This window comes from Sander lucioperca, chromosome 18, assembly GCF_008315115.2.
Source record: "Sander lucioperca isolate FBNREF2018 chromosome 18, SLUC_FBN_1.2, whole genome shotgun sequence".
NCBI lineage: Eukaryota > Metazoa > Chordata > Actinopteri > Perciformes > Percidae > Sander > Sander lucioperca.
In genome coordinates, this window is record NC_050190.1 from 10107013 (window position 1) to 10129677 (window position 22665).

The 22665-nt window shown below is 38.5% G+C and overlaps 2 protein-coding genes and 1 long non-coding RNA gene across 9 annotated transcripts in view; 1 reads left to right on the forward strand and 2 right to left on the reverse strand.

The window, feature by feature from the left end:
• Positions 1 to 13762, reverse strand: part of rcan3 (regulator of calcineurin 3) — a 47799-nt gene extending 34037 nt beyond the window's left edge. The window contains exons 1-2 of one of the 4 annotated variants that reach the window (XM_035994535.1): positions 13578 to 13762; positions 11989 to 12395 (exon numbers count right to left, since the gene is read on the reverse strand). In XM_035994535.1, coding sequence (XP_035850428.1) covers positions 11989 to 12198 — 210 coding nt within the window. In that variant the 5' untranslated portion in view covers positions 12199 to 12395; positions 13578 to 13762. Of the gene's footprint in view, positions 1 to 11988; positions 12396 to 13518 lie in introns of all 4 variants that reach the window. The other 3 variants (XM_035994537.1, XM_031281656.2, XM_031281665.2) reach the window with 3 other exon arrangements.
• Positions 13763 to 14519: 757 nt separating this feature from the next.
• On the reverse strand, positions 14520 to 22464 carry nipal3 (NIPA like domain containing 3). Of its 4 annotated transcripts, XR_004895680.1 has the most exons (14): positions 22371 to 22464; positions 21310 to 21424; positions 20586 to 20630; positions 20160 to 20228; positions 19557 to 19728; positions 19361 to 19420; positions 18947 to 19092; positions 17804 to 17900; positions 17488 to 17623; positions 17189 to 17277; positions 16955 to 17018; positions 16471 to 16565; positions 15062 to 16173; positions 14520 to 15026 (listed from the first exon to the last, which is right to left on the reverse strand). XR_004895680.1 is itself a non-coding variant. In XM_031281642.1 (12 exons), exons 1-12 carry the CDS (start codon positions 20786 to 20788, stop codon positions 15986 to 15988), a joined length of 1200 nt encoding a protein of 399 aa, XP_031137502.1. In that variant the 5' UTR covers positions 20789 to 20803; the 3' UTR covers positions 14520 to 15985. The 4 variants fall into 4 exon arrangements, 1 of the variants encoding a protein (XP_031137502.1); XR_004101922.1 differs by lacking the exons at positions 21310 to 21424; positions 22371 to 22464 and adding an exon at positions 20750 to 20803; XR_004895681.1 differs by lacking the exons at positions 21310 to 21424; positions 22371 to 22464 and having other exon boundaries at positions 20586 to 20831.
• On the forward strand, positions 21393 to 21946 carry LOC116037705. The gene is made up of 2 exons (XR_004101935.1): positions 21393 to 21441; positions 21739 to 21946. It is a non-coding gene; the product is annotated as an uncharacterized LOC116037705 (long non-coding RNA).
• Positions 22465 to 22665: the final 201 nt, after the last annotated feature.

Consider the following 22665-nt stretch of genomic DNA (forward strand, 5'->3'; position numbering starts at 1 on the left):
AACTAAATCATCCGACTCCAAGTTTAAAAAAGGTTCACTTTAAACAAAAATAATTAACCCTGGAGCTATTTCCAAAAAGACCTACAGTACTGATATATGAGTAGGTATGATGGCCATTCCATAATTATTTGTTGAATAGTGTTTAAATATAATGTATTTTAGGGTATGATGGGAAATGTGCTGTATAACATGAATATCAATTCAATAACACGAATATGTAAATGAGTAAATAAATAAAATAACAACAGCCGCTTTATGTGCAGAATGCATTTTACAAACAGAATCACAAACCCTGTCCAAACATGGGAGCTGACAGCATAGTATGTTTCTGGTTCACAGCCCACATCTGCTGGGCCACCAGCAGCTGTTCAGTGTTTTAACCCAGTCCAGCAGCTTAGGAGCTGGAGAGATGAGCTGCCGTATAGCTGTGTGAGAGGGACAGAGACAGAGGAGGGAGATGGACGAGGAAGCACAGAGCGACACGTGCCGATGGTTCCACTGATTGCTTTGCTTCAAAAATTAGGTCAAATCTTTGGATTGGTTAGGCGGACTCTCTTACCCGCATGCAGGCATTGCCGCTGCTACCAGACACAACAACAAAAAAAAGGGAGGGGGGACGACGGCAAAAACATGCAGGGAATGGCCCGAGGTGGTCTCAGAACTTCAGAACACAACACAGTGCTCTGAGAAGTGGGTGCCATTTTCTGAGGCAGGCAAACAAATAGTGAGAAAGAAACGATAGACCTGCCACCAGAGCAGACGCTCAAACTGTACAAATCACAGAGACAGGCTGCCACACAGGCCCCCAGACACCATTAACTTGGGTATAGGCTGTCAATAAGCAAACATAATGGAGACAGTGATAGGCAGAGAAAGCTAGATGCACACGGAGACAAATCTAAATGCACTTGTGGGAGATATGAACAAATGAAAAATCTAAAGAAAAACAGGAACAAACAAGAACCAAAGTAAACCACATTGAACCTTTTTCCCAGCAAAGTAACAACAGTGAAAAACAAGTGCCGAGAAAAAAAACAGACTGTCAATAGTCCTTTTCTGTAAATGACAACCGGCAGAAATTGATTTGGATGCTTGTCTCCCCACCTCTCTCTCCGCATAAATAAATCCAAGAAGCAGCATCGCAGGGGAGCAGGCTTTGCAGAGTCAGGAGCCACACAATATTAAAACAACAACAAAGTTCTGTAAAACAGAAAGGTAAAAGACAAGAAATAAGGGCAGTTATCGAGCTAAACTGGAGCTACTGTAGTATAGAAGTATAATGCCTCTAGTCACAAGGAACTACTTTTTTTTGACTCTGTAAAGAAAAAAACCCCTTCCATTTTAAAAACATATCTTTAAAGAACAAATATAATATGGACAGACAGACAGACAATCAAAAAATGGACTGGTTGTCATATATCCTCACAGTCGGATCAACTTCCTGTTGCTTGTGGGTTTATTTCAGCTCCTTCATTTTACACATTCATAACTAAAAGCAATCATCTGCAGATTATTTTATTTTATTTCATGGACTGTATGATTGCAGTTACGCCTCAATTGATGGGAGTCAATTTATACTTCAGTGGAATAAGAGATCATGCTCTGTTGTATCGTGAACTGCTATTCTTGAAAGCGCCCACGGAATATTTCTTTTTTTAGACTGATTGAACCAGAAAATAATCTTAAATTTAAATAGACTCACAGGAGCACGACTAAGAACAAATAACACAGCAGCTAACATAACATGCTAAATCTTATAGTTTCATAATCAGCCCCTGTGCAGTAAGAGGGGGGGGGGGTTAAGATGAGTCTGTGAGCCTTCTCTTTTATCAAAGCAACTGTGCAAAAAAACAATAGGGATCACATATCAAAGAGGAAAAAAACTATTTCCCTGAAGCTCTAACGCTGAAGGTGTGGGAGTGGTACTGTATGAGCATCAATATAAGAAAAAACTTAAATTTAATCATGATGAGGATATAAAGATCTTTAAATAGATGTAGATATGTCTGAAGTTAAGAAAGTACAATATGACGTTAATAAACTTATGTAACTGGATTTGATTAGCTGTGTAAAGGGATGTTTCATAATCACATTGTGTCCAAGAGATGTTCAGTGCATTATTATTACTGTATGTCTCCCGAGTACAAACACAAGAAACCGAGGGATCAGCCTCTTTGTAGAATATACGAAAGAGCAACTAAGAAAGCTTAAAACATTTGTTAACATTTCAGAAAATAGCTTAAAATGCTTATTACAAGTTCCGAGAGACAAGTTATATATTGTCAGTTGAATGATCAACTAATTGTTTCTGCACTATGAGAAAAGAGCACCTCTCTCTTTCTTTTGAATTTGACATCAGCTCACGTACCTGTATGTGATAGAACAGAACCAGATACAAACAAATAGTGTATAATTCCTTTTAAATTAGCTGAATCTATTCTAATAGTGTTCACTAATGTTACTAGATATTTTTATTTATTTTTTGTTAGATATTCCTGATACATGGAATTATAAGTCGGAGGCTGACGTGAACAGTTTTTTTTACACTCTGCTGCTCATAATTACAGTTTTTAAAACATATTATTTGAACGGGGCATTACACCACTAAAAAAAGACACAGCCACGGAGGTGTTACTAATAACATTAACGATGGCTCCGTTCTATTCAAGGGCTGTCAATTTTGATTTGATTTGATTTATTTAATTGTATCAAGAATGCCTTGACATGAAAAAAGACATCAAATACAATCGAGGATAAAAACACAATAAAGTCCAGGACTTATTTCCATTGTGGTCCTCAACACATAACATCAGGACAAGACAAGACACTTACAGAGTGTGTGATAATCAATGACATAACATAAAAACATTTTTCTTAAATAAATAAAAATGGTAACTGGCCCCTTCAAACCAGGAAGTACATGCAAATTCAAAATGATTTAAAATTAAGGCGTTGGCTAAAATGATCATTGTTGTCCTATCTAAAAATGTAGAGTTTCTGGCTAAAAACGTTGTGAACCCACTTTACTCAGAACCTTGTTGGCCATATTCCTGTTCAAGTTGTTTTCTAGGATGCAACCCAGGTATTTTACTGACGCTTTTGCACTGACCACGACATTATTCAAAATGACCCTAAATTCTGAGCATCTTTTCAATCTGTATTTTGAGCCGAACAAGATGGCCTCTGTCTTACCAAAATGTAGGGACAGCATATTGTCAATCAGCCAGTTGTTTACAGAAGATAGCTCAGAGCTCAGGGTACTCTCTAGAGTGGATTGTTGTTTATGAGACATTAAAAGTGCAGAGTCATCAGCGTACAGAAATAGTTCACATGAACAGGAGTCTGCCATATCATTGATGTATGTTAAAAACAAGGATGGTCCAAAAATGCTTCCTTGTGGAACGCTGCACTAGGGTCAGACAGCACTCCCCCTAAGACCACCAATTGTTCCCTCCCTGATAGGTAAGACCTAAACCGCCTACAGGTGGAGCTGTCTGCCCCCAAGGCCTCAAGTTTGGCAATCAGTCTGTCATGATTCACCGTATCAAATTCCTTTTGAAGATCCAATAACACCATTCCGCAGAGATTTCCATTTTCTATTTCCCTGTGTATGATGTCGGACAGAGTAGGCATGATTCAGTAGAATGCAACTTCCTGAATACGGATTGGAATTTAAATGTGAAGTTGTTTTTATTCATGTATTCATTAAATTGCTCATTGACCAACTTTTCAAAAATTGTTTGAGACTGTGCACAAAGTAGAGACTGGTCTGTAGTTACCAAGATCGTGGCTGTTTCCCTTTTTAAAAAGGGGAACTACCTTGGCCCTCTTGAGGTCACTGGGGAAAACACCAGATTCAACAGACAGGTTAAAAATATGGGAGATGTAAGGGGCTATTTGGGCAGCAGCATCTCGTAAAAACAGTGGGGATAACCCATCTAACCCAGGGCCCTTAGAGCAGTCTAGCTGTAAGAGCTTTTTTTCCATCTCCCCTACCTCAACCTTCCGAAAGGAAAATGAGCTTGGCAGTACTCCAAGTTTATTACAGAATGATTTCGCCCTATCAATGCTAAATAACCCAGAAGAAGGTTGAAGATTTGAGACCAGCTGTTCTGCTATAGAAGTGAAGTAAGTATTAAAATGATTAGCAACCTCTTTCTTATTGAAATTCAGGACACCCTTAATTTTTAGTCCTGTGCTTCTTGGTTTCTTAGTATTTGTCTTAGTGGCCCCCAATTCCTTTAAGGTCTTCCACAACTTTTTTGAGTTATCTTTATTATTTGATATATCAATGTTATAGTGGGTTGATTTTGCATCCTGAGTTTTCCTGAGTTCTTATTTTCCTGAGTTCTTACTTATTACTACTACTTATTTCTTGCTTGTTTATATAAAATAAAATCATCATGATTTTTAATTCTATGAAAAGTTTTAAGTGCTTTTTCCCTGGTTTTAATAGCATCATGTATAAATTTGTCAAACCATGCACTAGAACATTGTTTAACTCTGATCTGTCTAAGAGGGGTCACCTTGTTGATGATTTTTCAAAATGTGTCTTTAAAATGTGACCATGCTATGTTAACACACACATATGTTTACCACAGGGGACCAATCCACCTCCTCAAACAGCATCTTGAAAGTTTCCTGAGAGTAATGTTTAAATGATCTGGATAGTACAGTCTTGTGAGAGTAAAAGTTTTTTTTACCAGTTTTTCTTGTGCAAAAAATTATATTATGATCACTTATGCCGTAAGTAATAGTACCACTTTGAGATATTTTAGTTTTGTCTGAAACTAAGATCAGCTCAATAATACTCTCACAAGTCTTGCTTATCCTCGTGGACTGTTATACCAGCTGTTCAAGACCAAAAGAGTAACACAGGTCCTCCAGCATTTTGCCGGAAGGATGAGCACAGCCATTTAAGATGGGCAAAATGGCATGCTGCCAGGCTGTTTTGCATACCGAATTGAAATGAAGTGGAAAAACCAGGCCTGACTCGCACTAGACGGCACTTGGCGCTGATTGGGTTTAAAGCCCACCCAATTATAAAGGTGTAATTCTTTCCGCCTAACTATAAAACAGGAGAGTGAGGAAGCTGTCAAATAAGCACAATCTGTACAAACACATACCATCCCGAGAAGAGACCTAATCAGCCAGAATAATTCAATTCACCTGTGTGGGTTCACCGTGGGTGTGCAGGGCCTTTAAGATTTACTTTGCACTTCCTAATTCTGCACAAGCACAAGACAATGTGTGCACCAAGACAATGTGTGCAACCTGTGCAGACAATGGTCAACAATGTTGTGTAAACACAGAAATGACCACGACAGATCATACAGATATTTTGTCACACAATCATGTCACAGTATTAGCTTGGCTCAGGTTTCACTGGAAAACCTAGCAGCTGACTTCAACTTCAAGAAAATGTAAGGAGAAAACAGAGAAAAGGGGGAAAACTGTCATTGCAAAAAAAAAAAACAATGTCATCTTGTCAAATGTGCGAAATACTTTGCCACCCTGAGTGCCACAACAGCTCAATTCAACCAAACTGTGCTTTCCATTGTTGTCTGCCCGACTTAAATTGCTTTCTTCTGTTTGATGAATAAAGACAAAACGAGCACACCAGGTCCGTGAGACATCCCGGGTCAGTGTACCAGAATAATATCCGTGCCGCAGCAGGACCAGGGGCCAGCAACACTCACTCACTCTGCACTGCATCATGTCTGACCTTCAGCCTGCCAAGCACCCGCTGCCTCACGTTCACCCCCCCCAGGACCGACACCCAAAAATAGACTGCAGTCTGACACATGCAAACATATCACTACCAAGCGCATGCATGCTAGCTGTATGTACGTGTATTGTGTGTGCACATAAAAACAGGCTGACACTCACTTTACATCTCACTTTTCACATCCTCTATCACACTATATTTAGTCCCTGATGTGTTTCAATGCTCCACTCTGCTCTGGGGTTGTCTTACTTTATCGTCCGATACATATGAGTCACACTGTCAAACACATTACGCTGAAGTGGGACAGCTGTGTCCACCGAGGCAGTTTTAACTTTTCATATACTTACAGCACTCTATGACTGCTAATGCAATGCTAACAGGTTGGAAAGTGTTTAGGGCTTCTGCAGTAAATATGATGGACATGTTATCTAGTGGCTACTGCTATAGTTTTGGTTTAATGTGCTTCTACATACTGTACGTCTCTCAGATTTCTGCCTACAGCCCAATACAATGGAGATGAATGGAAAGTTCAAGCTTCAAGCTTTGAAAAATGTGAAAAACAATGTACTTGTTACTCAGTATAATCCATAGAAAACACTGTAGACTGTTTTATTTAGGGATTCGAAATAAAATTATGATAGTTATTACAAATCAGATAAATATAAAAAATAATAAATGGTGGATGGACCAAAGATTTAATCACTACAGTAATAAGAAAAATGAGTAAAATACATAACAGTGAAACATTAAACTTAAAAAAAATGTTTTCTGAAACTGAAAGACACTGAAAAGCTCAGGAGAGGTGAAAGGAACTGCAGGGTTTGTCACTGCGAGTAACCTATACATTACTCTTACAGTTTTTTACAATCACTTTGCTACTAATTTCAGAACCTTGATGTAACACTAGACACAAAACTCAAAACGGTCATCACTTGTAACACAGGCTATCCAATGTTCAAAACACTGCATTGTGCATTCATGTCTTTAAAGAAATATCGCACTTGCACAATCATTGGTTCAAAAAACAAATTTATTGTGAAATACCATTGAAACGTTACTTTAGATCACCCACGCACAAGCTACCGATAGTTTCACTGTGTTATTGTTCGTACAATCATTAAATATTGTAGTACAAAATATGTGATACATGTTTCATTATGGTACTACATATAAATATATCCCTGTAAAAGTACTGCAGTAGTAGAGAGAATACTACAGACCAATGTGGTACGAGTATATAATATATATATATATATATATATATATATATATATATATATTTACTGTATTTAACCTTTATTTACAGTATCCAGGTAAGTCACAGTTCCACATTCATATCTGGAAGCTGCCCAGTACAACCCCAGTCTGATCGGCTGGCCACTGAGCAATATATATATATATATATAAAGTACTTTATATATAAAGTATATATAAATTATATATCTCAATCATCAATAACGAGTTGGCAGAATTGGACAAGCAATTCCAAAAGCCTGCATGCATACGGTGTGGTACTGTCAATACAGTAAATAGTCTTAAAGGTGGTAAATGGGAGCATAGAAACAGTGTCTGATACAGTAAACAGTAGTACATTACAGTAAAGAATGATGATGAAATATTACATCCACAGATCATGTAGTCTAATTGGTTCATGCACCACACTAATTGGTGACAATGAATCTCGTTATCTTGAAACTTTCATGATCTAAACATGGAATATTGTTTGTCTGTTTCCATACAACTATGCATTAAGAGTAATACAACAGTTACTTATCATTTTGAGTAGTTTTATCGATTGATAGTTAGATCATTGTAATGGAATAAACAGACAATCATCTGAAATGTAATGTGTGAATTGCCTTTTGAAATAGTAGTACTTTGATGTTAAGTTGTGTCATATTGAACAGGTGATCTTTGTTAAATGAACAAATGATCTTTGGTTTATGTGTATTGTATCCAAGCAATTTAAAAAAGTGTTAGAGTTTTGAAAAAGGTGTATAGAGTTTTGAAACATGACGTCAAGTTTCTGGAATTAGTGCCAAAGTGATTGTAAAAAACTGTAATCATTTGACTCATTGTTAATGTAAAAATTTGAGTTAGTGCAACTTAAAGCTTCCATACTTAAACAATACAGGGCGGCAACTTAGAACCATTTTGTTAGGTTGTCTATTGCCTGTACGATAAAAACATTTTGCTTGGGGTTGTATTGAGCATGCAGCTAGGGCTTGCTTGATTGCACTGGTTATGGATTGAGGGGCGCTCAGTCTGACAGCAGCAGTGGCAGCGATGAAAGCTTTGCTCTGTGCTGATTAGGCCTTGTATACACTGGGCACTATGAGGGACGACTTATAATGGCTAATCTGACCTTTCTCTCGACAAGCACAAAAACCACTAATGCCTCGTTACTTTGCCCACGTACACCTCTGTCTCTTAACTCCCTATACTCCCCTATAGATAATGAATCATGTCGGAATTAGAAGTCACACCGGCTGCAGCTGTGTTCACTCTATGCAATGCTGTTAATCCCATTCATATGCTGAATGTAGTTGATCAGGTCCCTCAGGCCACACTGAGAACCAGTCTAAGGAAGCTCATTGGGGCTATTAACGACTCAAGCTTTTTCTAAGTCAAATTTGAAATGACTCAGTACAGATTTAGTGCAATTTGATTTGGGTCGGTGAAGTTTTTCTTTTTGGTTTCGTTAACGTCAACATTCTAATAGTTCTTGGTGGGGAATAGAACAATACAGTCCTGGACTTATTTCCATCATTGTCCGAGGTTTAAGAAATATTAGAAAATAGGAACTTAAAAAAATAGAAAATTGAATCGCATGTACAAACAAGTGCATTTTTTTTCAGAAAGGAAAATAAAATGATATAGGATATAATGACTGTGAAGTTTTTCAAAACAATGCCATATGTTTGTTTCCTTAGCTTAATAAAGGTATTGTCCAAGCAACAGAATAGACTTGCTGATGTGCTCTTCAATAATCTTTCTCAAGCTAGTTTTTATGGTGGACAAGGAGATAGGAAAAAAGCATTTATTAATCTAAAATTCTACAATATGTATCGAAAAAAAAGTCAGCAAAATCTTTATGATGCTCAGGGTGTGTCCACACCTTTGACCTATTGGAGAGATTTAGCATAACATAAAAAGTGTTCCTCTAACCTATACATGGATTTCTCGGCAACGTCATAACTGCTTGCGCACGCAACCGGGGGGCAGAAAGAAGACGTGTTTCTTATATACAGTCTATGGTTTCGTGTAGCATAGACTGTAGGTAGCTAGTAGTAGTAGCAGCATAGCGTAAGTCAAAATGCCAAGGAGTTGTTGCGTGGTTAATTGTACAAACAGAGCCAGTGATGGGTGCCTGATGTTTAACATACCTAGGGGGAAGCATGCTTTTGCCAAAAACAGGCGGAGGTTATGGCTAAGAAGAAGGGCAGATTGGGGTCATATGCAAGAGTCAGGCTCCCATTGTATCAATCAGAAAAGTTGCAGCTTGTTCAGTTGTTCAGCTAAGTGATATCTACCTATCAGGGCTGTAGTACTCGAGTCCCGACCATAGCCTGTTAAAGGTCCGGACTCGAGACAAGTTTAGACTGTTAGCTAAAGAAGCTACGGCGATGTTTTGCTAACGTTAGCGCAACAGCGTTAGCCTAGCCTGCTAGGTAAATATTACGACTGCCTTCGGAGTTTCTTATATCTGCGTCCACGTTGTCAACATAAGACCTGTGGCATTAGTGCTCCTTTTGTACCATCATTTTATTGAATTAAATATTAAGCTTCGCTCCTACGAGATGGGTGGGTTTTTATTACGTTACACACAACGTTAACTGGCTATAGTTAGCCTGTACGTATGCTAGCGGACATTAGCTAACGTTGCCGAGACAGCGCCAGTAGAGTTTCGGCGAGCTAACCACGACAGCGTTGTCGCCCTCTCGCCCACAATCAACCTCTGCTGCTAAAAACAGTCAACCTGCAGTGATGTTTTGAAATGGAGACACACATATCGTACCTTTTCCGGAAAACCTGGCCATTATTTTAAGGCATAAACCAACCATAGGGGTACACTCAGGGGTAACCCTGCTGCTAACATTGGCTATTACATTAGCCTAAAATGATAATTATAGCCATACATATCACAGTGACACTGCAAAATTAAAGACAGGAAAACAGATCCAACTAAAATCACGTTTTATTGAGTCAGCAGTTATATACAAACAATAAGGAAAGCTTAAGGTTGTTGCAGTAGCGGACCAGCTCACCAATCTGGCTTTCTGCCCCTGGTATGCGCACGCACCCTGTAATGTTTGTAAACAGGAAACCCATGTATACTCAAATGTTGCATTTGTCTGTAATAATGACACAGCAAATGAAAAAGAATACCTATTTGATATCTTAATTGAGTGACCGATGATTTAAGCTCTATGCGAGATCATTCAAATCATTAACTGTGGTGGCACAGCCCTGTTTTAATCATAAAAAGGAATTAATGAATAATAAACCCAATCATTTTAGTGGAGAGGTGGGCTGATCTGACCAGACCTGAGCTGAACTATCCATTCTACATAAAAGCTGGACAGGGAAACAAAATACTGCAGATAAAAGAGAAAAGTGTGCCACTAGGTTTTACTGTCTTTTCACTAATGCAGAAGAAAGAAAAAGGCTTTTAAAGCTTGCTAAGAGCTTCTTAAGGGGCACATGTGTGTGTGTGTGTGTGTTTCTTTCTCTCCATCCCTCCCTCCCTCTCTCCCTCCCTCTCTAAAAGAGCACAGTGTGATTACAGAAACAGCCCATCCTCCATGCAGGCCTTTGAGAACAGAAGGTAATGTCGGTGTTGGGAGGGAGCAAAGAGCCCAAAGACACAAAAATGTAGGTTGCCATGTCCCTGTTTTTCAACTGAGGATGTAGACACCGGTTTTAAAGATCTCAAGTGTTTAGCAGTAAGAAAAATATCCAAAAACAACCTCATAAAGTCCCCCGTTTGTGCTTTGAAAATATCACAAGCAACCTGTTTTCTATTTCATACCTCATCCCTTCCTGTCCTCATTTTGAAAGTTTAAATACATGTCGAAAGTTTTTTTTTTTTTGTGATTTAACTGAATCATGTGGAGAACAATCTATTGACATGCTCTGACTGAAGCGCGCGTGGGTGGCATTTCCACTTAAAAGCCGGAGTGTGAATCGTAATGAAGTGAGGAGGCAAAACGAAAACGAAAGGGAGGGGAGGGGGAAGACTCCATCGCTAGGAGCAATGGGTGTACAAACAGCAAACTCACAAAGCGAGGAGTGATTCATTTAAAGGGATTTTGTGTATGAGCCAGATTTAGCCTCTCAGCTTTGCATTCATATACAGAGAGGATAAATAAAGAACACTCAGGAGAGAGACAGAAGGGGAATATTAAAAGAATTGGGGAAGGAGAAGAAAGTTAACAAATGTACAGAAGGAGGGGAGAAAAATGTTGTGAAGAAGATAGCTTTTAGAGACATATAGTAGAGAGAGAGAGAGAGAGAGAGAGAGAGAGAGAGAGAGAGAGAGATGGATGGATAGACTTGACAGAGAATAAAAGACTTGAAGACTTAAAGAGAGTGAGGCATGCCAGTTGGATGGATGGAAGGATGGTAGGACAGCATAATTGGATTAGAGGGGCAGAAAAAGTATTTGCTTTGTATCCTCCTCCAGCAAACAGGATCCAGTGATCCCAAGTTTTCCTGCATTGAGTAGTCTGATAAAGCTGTGACAGCAAGACTACACACATCCTAGAGAGGCCTTAACAAAATATACTGTATACAGCTATGTGTGTGCATGGGTACAAATGTAACATGTCTGAATGTGGGCTCTTGTACGAGGTCTGTTGCCACATCTATAAGTGGGCATGAATAACACTTAGCATGAGGTAACAATCAAATGATATGCACAGCCACATGGATTAAGGTTGAGTATGGCTCAGAATTCATATTGTAAACCACTGCTCTGCATTAATGTTTATTGGCAAATAAATAACGGCATCAGGTGTGTATGTGTGCATGTGTGTATGTGCTTGCGGTTGAGCAATCAGCAGCGCAGCTTGAGAGCGTGACAGAAGCGAAAGCTGTGGATGAGATCATGCATGTGTTGCTGGGCTTTGAATCTTGGACGCGCTGACACATTCAGCACAATGATTCAAACAATACACAAACTGACTGACACACACACACACACACACACACACACACACACAGAATTTGACCTAGAAAGTAAGTTTGCTCCATCTCACCCTGTGTACGTCCTCTTCAAACACGGCTTCATGGACGCTGCATGCAAAGAGCGCCGTGGGGAGGTCGCTCAGATCCATCATCTCCTCCGCTAAGCCGTCCTGATCGCTGTCCCCAAACACCATGTCCTCTTCCTCCTCCTCCTCCTCTTCAGGATCGCTGCTGTAGGCCTCTGAGCCGTTGCTCCACGCCTTGGAGCTCTCTCGCAGCATGTTGAAGCCTTTTAGGAAGGCAGCTGACAGACAGGTGGGGACCACAGAGGCTGGGAAGTGGGGAGAGGGGAGGTTAAGTGATTGGAAGCTGGTAGATAAAGGTGAATAAACTGGCTGGATGTTTGTGGAAAAGCACACAGAGAATGAGGTGGTGAAGAGTACAGGGTTGCACTTAAGTGTCCGTGATGATACACAGGCTGTGGAATAAATAAAAGAGAGAAATGTAGAGGGAAGAAGGAAGATGAAGGACAGATGACAGTTAAAGATGGAGAGAAGAGAGAAAGATGAACAGGAGGAAATAGGAGACAACAAAGAGGAAATATGAGACAACAGAGAGGAAATAAGCAGTAAGAATTAATAATAGAATAAGTTTAATGTTAAACTCTACTTGTAGGTTAGTATTCCTGATTAAAATATTCTGTCTATTCATGGTTCAATTATATCTGGGCATTTGCTGGTGACTATGAGAAAGTCTACAAGTTGCTCCAAGTCCATAATAAAAAATAAATAAAAACAAATAGTGAATTATCAATTTCCCAGTGGCCAATGTGATGAATATAAATCGCTGGTTTTGGCCAGCCAACAATGCAAAATCCAAAGATATTCAGTTCACTATCATAGAAGACTACCGAAATCAGTTCATATTCACGTTCACAATCGAAAGGTTGGAAGCAGTGACTTTTTTATATTTGCTTATTGAATGACTTGATTAATGTTCTGTCTGCTAATCGATTCATCGTCATCCTTTTACAAATAAAAAAAGGAAGCACCACGTGGGAAAACATGATTATACACACACTGATTATAAAAAAGAAAAGGGTTATGATGTAGTCAATGACCCTAATGTGACACTTCCAATATTGTACTGGGGATAGAGTGCCATCTAGTGGGACATTTAACCGACTGAAGGTTATCTTTCATATTTAAATTACAATAGCATTTGAAAATCAACCTGATTTCAAATAAATTAGGAGGACACGGTATGCATACAGACCAAAATCTGTATCCAACTGTCATTTAATATCTGTAGAACGACGTGCAAATAGAGCACGCGAAGGCAATGACATCAATAACATCACATGTCCACAGTATAAATGGCCGTAGATGATGGTGACATCAACATTTGCATCGCGTGCACTCCAAGGAACCCCATAACACGTAAAGGGGCTCGAGCGATGCATCAATCACAAAAATAACAGATTCCCTCGTGAAAACACTTTGTTTCTAATGCCAAATGCTGTTTTAAGCTATGATAAAGAGGGAGTTCAAACGAAAGTTAGCACATAGTCGTGGTTGCAAGCTAACGGGTGAAGTACTTACTGTTCTAATTTTCTTTTGGAACCGGTTGAAATGCGAATTTCGTGTCCGTTATTACTCACCTCACTACTGTCAGTGAAAGCGGCCGAAAGTACCCATTACAAGTGGACTAAAAGCAGTATTTTCAGGCGACTTTGTCAAACAGATTGAAGCTGCTCTGGTGCTTTTTAGACTGCTGTCAGACGCGTCAGTGTTTATTACTAGATTATTACTTTCTGATGCAGCCTACTACAGTGTCAGGACCAGCAGGTGAGACCAATGAAATGCCGGCGGAGACTCGCAGCGACCAATGAGGCTGCAGCAAGGGGAGGATGCTTCGCTTTGAGAGTGGTGACTGCTGTTAGCTGGCTTTACTTTGACAACTCGCCAAATCAGCCAGTCTGTATGTCAGTCAATCAACTGTCTCATCCACTGCGTAAAGAAAATTTAGGTAAGTCACATCTCTCGACATTTCATGTTGCTAGATAAATAAAGGTTCAGTTCTCTGATCCACCTGTTGCACACACAAAATAAGATAGTACTGTTGAAAGTTGAATGTAAGTTCCTTAGTTTTTAAAGCTTTGTGTGTGTGTACAATATATTTTTTTTAAATTCAGTTTTCAAGCAACATGAGGCAACAGCGTGTCATAAAGAAGCCAGGTAGGTCAGTAGGATTTTCACACACCAAATTGCATACTGGATTATAGGATTATAATGACTCCACAAACACTGCTAAATGAATTAAAGTGTTGTTTTACGGCCACAGAATAAATAATCATAGCTTCCATAGACTTCTAAGAGTGTAGTGCTGTGCAGTTTCTAAGGTAGATCACTCTACAAGGGAGGCTTTCCTTCTGGAAGAATGATCCACTATCCTATGGCACAGTTTATGACTGTGCTCTGATACTGCAGTATCAGAGTACATTGTTAGGACATTTATTGTTTGCACTTTTCACCAAAGAAATAAGCATTTAGGACAGAAAAAGTCAGACCCCATCTGGTGAGAAACATCAGTGAAAAACAGGTTTAGATGGCAGTTTTAATAACAAGACAGGCTTCAGTTGGTTTACACAGTGATGTAATGATGAGTTTGTACACACACGCAACAAACCTCAGTTGATATCACCAAAATAACTATGTACTGAGTACTGTGGCAAGGATCTCTGCTTTATTAACACTGTAGAAATGTATTGCTACATATGTAGAGGTGGAGTGTATCCAATTTATGCAGCCATCCATTCATTATGAAGTATTAAACAATAAAATGCACATTTTCTTATTGCTGGATTATCTTTTAGCTTGTAAAATTTTAATGGGAAGGTTACATTTGAAAAATGTACCACAACAAAATGGTCATTTTGCAACATTAACTGCATTCTTAGTTTTAGTTCTTGATTTGTCATCAGAAACTTCAAGGCATCAGGTTAAAGGGGCAACAAAATTTGTTTAGCCAAAAACTAAATGTAGACATTTGCTTTTCTACAATAGATTAACTATTTATACTTATAGTGCACATTTAAATATTTGTGCAGCTTATCATTTATTTCAAGATGATAGCATGATTCACTTCTCTTCTATTTAAGTCATCCAAAGTGATATCACCTTTTTTTTCTTTTTTAATAAAAGGTTTCAGATTTTTTGTTTCAATACACACTGACAGATTACACTTGCCTTTTTATAACTGCTACAGTGGTGCTTTACTCACCTACCTGAGTTATGCACCACCTTACAGTAATGTATCCAGTATACCGCTACTGTTTAAGGCACACTAAAAGCTACCTTTAAAATTAATAAATACATTACAATAAATTAGAACATCTGCACCCATTGTTTGGTCACATCAGGATAAGTAGTAATACAATGAAATTCCAAAAACGAGAGGCAAAATGGTGGAGTTAAAACCGCTCATATACAGTAAGAGAGAGCTAGAGGCAGATATATAAAGACAAAATGTTCATTGGCAAGTCTGCAGCTACGTTATATAACTTTGACGAGATTTGAGGAGTAACTTCACAATCCTCAATGGAAGAACAGATCCCTATATGTTCCCATTAATGAGCGACAAATTGCTTAATGGTCATGGAAGCGAGTCCTTACATCTCAAAGCTAACACAGAGTGATGGCAGTAAGCTTCAAGGCACAACACCATCTCTGCTGTCATATTAAGCACATGTTTGTGATTCCACCACAACATCCAGCAGCTTCAGGTCTCTTCCGTTCATTTTTGGAACAAATACAGCTGTAATCTTGTCACAAAAAAAAAGGAACGCTTCTCAAGATCACGTTTTGGTTTTGAGATTTCAGAAAGGAAAGCATGTGGATAGGAGTGTAAAGGCAGAGTCAAACACCCAGTGGACTCCTCCTACTGGGCTTAGGTTTGGTCTTGTGTATATGTTAAAAGAACTGAACATACCCATTTTGGCCTTTCAAGGTCCTTGAATGTTGTTGATAGTTGAATGAAGGAGAAAAAAAACAATAAAAATATTTGGTTTTAATCTTTCTTTAGGTCAGGCAGGCCATAAGATGTATCGGTGCATCCTGAGCCGACTGGTGGTTGTTCCAGGTTGACTGGTAGAGTAGCAGGAGCCACTCCGTCGTTGTTGACCAGAGCTCCATAGGAGAAAGCACTGTTGGAGTCAGGCTGAACAACCAGGCCCTTGTCATGAATAGTTGGGATACCTGATAATGGAAAGGACAGGTAGGATAAGGTTCTGTAAAGTAAGGAACTGTGGGTTAAAGTGACAACGCAAAATTGTATATTTGTAATGGCCCTTATATTAAGTGTTTAAAAGTAGACCGGGAAGGTTTAAAAATTTTAAATTGTAACAAAAGTGTTCAAAACTTTAAAGAGGAATTAGCGTAAACTGCCATTGTTACAGATATGTTGAGTCTTGTCTGTTGTAGCCACACTTTTTTTTTTACATAAGACGTGTAAAAATCTTTAAAATTCAGTATTTATGTAAAGTTTATACAAACCATTAACCATATCCATAGTGACATATGGCTCAAAGGTCTTGGGCCTTTTCCTGCTTTTGGTGATGAGATAGACCCCAAGGAAACAGAATGCAGATCTGTACAAATCACAAAATATTTGTACAATATTTCAATGTATGCCTTCACATATTCACATCAAATGTCTGTTTTCTAGGTTTATTAGTGTTTGGCTATTAGCATTAAAAAATAATGTCACATGCCTTTAATCACAGCAGACATTTGGACTTGTAGTAGGAAATGCACAGGTGTTACCAATAACATTAAATATGGCTCTGTTCTATTCTCGTGTCCCAGTAAGCCATGATGGTGCGACAGTGAGTCAGAATGCACAATACCAGGACCCCGAAACTAAAGCAGCTAAATGCAATTCAGCCAGAATTGATGTTACTATTCACACCTGTGCTTTTCCTACTGTGACAAGTCCAAATGTCTTTGTCAGAAAGGCCTATGATGGACGATCACTCACCCCAACAAAAACATGCAGATGTGAAGGACGTCTTCATTTTTAAACTCTAAGTAAAACACAGCGCCTGAAATACAGAAAAAAACAAACATTTGATGACTCTAAAGGAGCAAAGCAGAGGGTTTTACTCTTTTTCTATTGTTCCAGGCAGTGATTTGCATACACCGATCAATACAGGTCCGATTGAAAACTACCTGTCAAAACAGAAAATCAGCAGCAAAGAGTCGCGTGACTCACCAGCTACCACGGCAAAGACGGTGGAGAGGATGTAGTTGACACTGGCAATCAGAGAGGAGTCATACAGCTTACAAGCTTGGGAGAGAAATCTAAAAAGGCAATAACACAACAACAAAAAACAGTGACCGTTTAAAGAAAGCCTATTGGAAGACCAGGACTTAATTTAGTTCACCCTAAAAACTTAAATAGCAAGCCAATGTTAGTCTTTAACAGCATAACCTATTGACCACTACAGCCAGCTGCAGCCACCATGCTAAAACTTTAAGGCAATACTTCACTTTGATGTTCCTGTCACTCACCTGGCCTGGAAGACCACTGAAGCCACCATGCACACAAACATGACGCTGAAGATCGGGTAGTCAAGCTGCATGTTGCCCTCAATGGTAAGAATCAACATGCCTGACACCGCCTTCACTGTGATGACTGTGACCGAGCCTGTGCAGCAAAGTTAAAAAAACACAACAGCACAGTTAAATACAGAACAAACCACAGAGACAGAACAGCTTAGGTGCATTTTAAACATTAAAAACGTGACAACGTATTCTAATAAAGTATGGTAATAGCTTGACTTTATAGATTGTTTGAAACTGACTGGCTTTAATGCCGGAGACTCACCCAGTAACGCAACCAGCGTCAGAATAATAACGAGGTAGTTAGCACTGCGCTGTTTGTAGAAATATAAAAGCAGGCAGAATGTGATGATCTCCAGGAGCTGTCAATAAGGGTAATAGCAACAATAAACACTAAATTAATATCAAATAAATAAAACAGGAAGCACTGCAGTCGTTGCCAGAGACAAACATGTATGCTGAATTTGAACACAGATCGAGAAGGTTGGGAAATTTGCTGTGTTCAATTTAAGTTTGTGGAACATGATTTGCACAGTACCTAAAGGGGAAGGCCAATGTATGGTTTTGGTTAAGACTGACAGAGGATTTGATGGTCATTACTGCAGCGTGTAGTGTTGTAAAGGAAATACCCCATTAAGTATCTCTCAGACAGTGTTGACGATGGTCTACTTGTAATCTTCCTCTTTGCTAACGCAGTTATCCAGTGTGTGTGTGTGTGTGTGTCATATTTATTTAAGGTTTTAGATAAAAATAAATAAATAATGATGCAATGTTTGTGACAATACAAAGAGTGACTATCCTCTTCATACCTCTGTAAGATGTCTTTAAATGTTATGGTAGATGACACATAGCGGTAGCTGGAATTTCCCCTAATATGACTCACTTGTGCAAGTGCCTTTGCCTGTATTTCCCGGTGTGACAATTACGAGCACTAATAGTGCGAGGTAAAGAGACACATACGCTAAACAGAGGAAGGATTAACTTTTAAAAGAAGAACAGTGGTCACAAATAGACCTTCACCAACACTGACTGAACCACACAGCGTATTTTCTTTTCAACACAACAAACCTCAGCCTAAAAGATGACCACTGAGTAGATATAAAACCTTCGACAGTCTCCTCAATAAAATAGAACATGAGTCACCAAACCTGTACTGCTGGGCTGTTGTGTTGCTTTTAGATGTGTTATGGAAGAGTATAAATGAGGGGTGCAATAGGTGTGTAGAAATTGCATTTTGTAGGCCCACAGGTGTAAAAGAACATTTCTAACAATACTGTTACTGTGTAAGGAAATGTTGCAGTTAGACTTTTTTGTTTTTGTTAAGGATATACAATTTGTCTATATTCAACAGCTGTGTATTGATGAGCCTTGTGCTTCTGAACTACTTCAGTAAATGAAAATATCTTACCAGATACAAGAGAACAGGCCATCCTACAAAGTGCTTCACAACGTTCTCTGCTTTGAGTTTTTCATGAGAGTTTGGTCCAAATGCTACAAAGAGGTATGTTCCTCCTATGGTTAGAATACAGCCCAGGAAGGACAGTCCATAGCGCTCTGAATAACATACAGTATAACAATTACATGCATTCCATTCCAGTAGGAAACGTGACATTTAGTACATGATATAGTAGAGAGACTATTAAACATTACAACTCAACAAAGAGTACTAATATAAGGTCTTACATATACTGAAGCAGCTGAGCAGGCAGTATGTAGTGTGTCAAGTTCGGCATGAGGCTGATTAAAAATTTGCATACAATGGCACATATTCCATGCTATTTGCATATCAGTGTCTTCAGTTACACATGTATGCTGAACTTACTCGCAAAGTCCTTTGGCTTCGATTTCTCGCGCAGAAAAATAAGACCCAAAATTGAGCTAGCTGAAAACAAAAAAAAAAGCAAGACGTTAATACAAATTTTCCTTTTAGTTTGTTTTATGTATACATTTGAGAGAACCAATATCCATGTCAGTGAACTCATTTTCTAATACTAGGATATTAGGGAACAAATACTCACTAAGGACAGACACAGCGTTTAGAGGTGCTACGAGAGCGAGGGGGGCAAAGGCATAGGAAACAAAGTTGGCTCCCTCCCCAAGACATGTCAGAACAAAACCACACCACCAGGTTTTAGTGCGGTAGAAGACACGCAGGTCTTTGGTTCCTGCTAAAGTCACATGGCTGTATTTCTGCAGTGAAAGGGATGCAGGTAATAGACAGTTAGTTGGGTAAACACAAAGTCTACTGCAGTATATGTAGCTTAATACAAAGCAAACATAGAGGGTAGGGTTAAATTAAACAAAAACACATTTTTTTGCAGTAGAGATGTTGTAAATTAGACGTACAGACAGAATAGGCAATAGGGACAAAATCAATGATAGTGATAACTGTATATTCATCCATATAAGTTTCTATTGAAGGCTGATAATACTGTACGACAGCCTAGCTCTAAAAGGGTTATTATTACAAGGTGACCCTGATGCTATGTTGACACAGAGCACTGGTATAAGAGGACATAATACACAGAAATTTGAGACACAAAACTATTCCATATGGGAGACATAATATCCATACTTTTAAACAAATACTTTATTATCAAGGAAGTTTTTGAGGACTGTACCTGAATACTTAAGGCGATGCTGACAAGCACATTTCCAAAAAGAGCAAGTAAAGTCCCAATTAGATTATCCTACAGAAGAAAGACAGAAACATGTATTAAATTGTTAGATAAATGATTCAAAGTATTAAACTTTAAACTAAACTTAGTTGTAACTTAAAACGACTATTTCACTATAGTTATAGTACTATAGTATAGTACAGTATTTACAGCCTGTCCATCGGCATCTAACTTAGCCTCCAGTACTAGTATGGTATCTTTAAAGAGTTGCTATAATATGACATTTTAGACGTGAAAAGACACAGAATGCAGGTACATAAAACACCCATACAAGTGTTTAACACTTGCTAAGGAAAGAAAAAGTAAAACTAAAGTATTAACAGAGGCTTAAAAAGTAAACGTTAGCTACCCGTATGTTAAGTGTCTCACCGTGTAGGAGCCTCCGTCGGCTCTGCTGATATCCATCTTGTTCGCCTTCAGAGGCAATTTATTAATTATCTGCAGTAACCAGACATTCAAATACTAGATATTTCATGTTGCCGCTGTGACATTGTGTGTTTATCACTCATTTCTTTGTGTTTATCTGGCATTACGCTGAGGAAGACACCATCTTTAGAGACGAGGGGCCGCATCTCACTTCCGGATTTGATTGCACCTGTTTCTGGCTACGCCTTGACGCACGACAGTTACGCTTGAATGACGTCACCTTGGACAGTGACGAGTTTTTAAATTGATAATTAAGATAACATAGCGGATTGTTCATGTGTGTCATGCCATTTTTATAGTACTAAAAGAAGACTTCCAAACGTATTCCTCTATTTTTAATACGTTTCCCAAAGTTTACTGTAGTCTACCCGGTAGCCTGCAGTACCACTTGAGGACAGTAGGCTGTGCCATTGAGCTGGAATTGTTCCAAGAGTATTACCGCACAGAGGCGATAGATGTAGCGTACTATTTAACTCGTATGACATTAAATTATCATTAGAGCACTGCCCGGGCGTCATTAGCCAGACACTTAGGAGACAGAATCTAATTATTATCAAGTACAACCAGACTACATGTTCCTGAATTTGGTAACATATAGGGTATTTATTTCTTCAAAAAAATCTTTATCTGAATGTATGAATGAAAAAAATAATATTGACTATCTCACCATAGCATCATATTATAATCCACCATGACTAACACTGATGGTATGTTTTCTCTTCTCTTTGTGTCATTGCAGCAGTGAAGGAGGGACGTCAGCAACAGTGTTTCTATAACAGGAGCTGTGGAAAAAACAAAGGTAGGTCAACTTGCTCAACGTGCTACTTAGAGTGCAGAGTTGTTTTTTTTCTTCATATTTTTAAAGCAGATGAACAATGGTTTAGGTTTTTGATGTATCACTGCTTTATAATAGGCAAGATTTAACTTAAACTGGCTGAAGCTGGCATTAAAAAAAGTGTGTTACATGCGTATTGCTGTATTTCAGTCTCAGATGTTAACTTGATAATGCGAACTTGATATGAGGCAAAATTAGCTCCTGAATTTTAACACAAACTCTGAAATAACATTCACTCTTCACATTTCATTTGCTAACCAGCAGAGGGAGTTAAACACCACAGCTGGGAGGGTACCATCAGCTTGTCCCATTGTGCTCAAATCAAAGCCCAAATTCTAATTCTCCGTTGTCATTTGATGTTTGTTTGGCATTTAAATTCCACTCTTTGCCTGCAATGATCTGACACTGTGAATACCTGAATGCTTCACATGAAAGTGCTATGAGAAATAAATTATGTATTTTTGGCAAACTGTCCTGTTTTGCATGTTCTTCAAAATAATTGCTGTTAGTTCTTGCTTGTATATTATACAGTATACAAATATGTAATTCATAAATGCCTTAGGGAGTTGGTTTAATTATATAAAAGCATATGTTTGTAGATTAAGGCAAGGCATGGGAAGTTTATTTGTATAGCATCTTTAAAAACAAGGCAATCCAAAGTGCTTTCCAAAAGACATTAAATACATTAAAACAATACATACAAGAATAAAAAAGACATGTAAATAGGATTTTAAGAGTTAAATAAAGATAAGATACAAATAAACTAAAATAGAATAAGGTACAATACAAATGACAGTGCAGCTAATAGTGCAGTGCAAGATATGAATAAACAAATTAAAATGTATTTCATAAAAGACAGTGGCAAACCAAAAAGTCTTAAACTCTGGTCTTACGTTTGTTCAAGGTACGTGGTGCATAAAAACTGAATGCTGCTTTTCCATGTCTAGTGACAGGGCCGTGAACAGGTGCTTCTTCCTCAGGGTGTTAACAGGTATGTGGAGGTATGCACGTGAATGTCTTTGTCCACTGCATTAACTTATATGAAGTACAGTCATGCTATTCAACACATTTATTGTTGCTTTGACACAAAATGCATACATTTAACACAAATTTAAAATGCTTGAACTTCTTTTACACACAAGCTCAACCAAGACCAAAACAATGGATCTTTACTGCCAAATTTACAAA

Excerpts from the sequence above, each read along its gene's own strand:
- nipal3 (XM_031281642.1), bottom strand. The coding sequence starts at position 20,788 with ATGCGGCCCCTCGTCTCTAAAGATGGTGTCTTCCTCAGC. Across the intron at positions 19,729-20,159 it reads GCATCGCCTTAAGTATTCAG|AAATACAGCCATGTGACTTT; the intron begins GTACAGTCCTCA and ends CTTTCACTGCAG. Across the intron at positions 19,093-19,360 it reads GAAGCCAAAGGACTTTGCGA|AGCGCTATGGACTGTCCTTC; the intron begins GTAAGTTCAGCA and ends TATGTTATTCAG.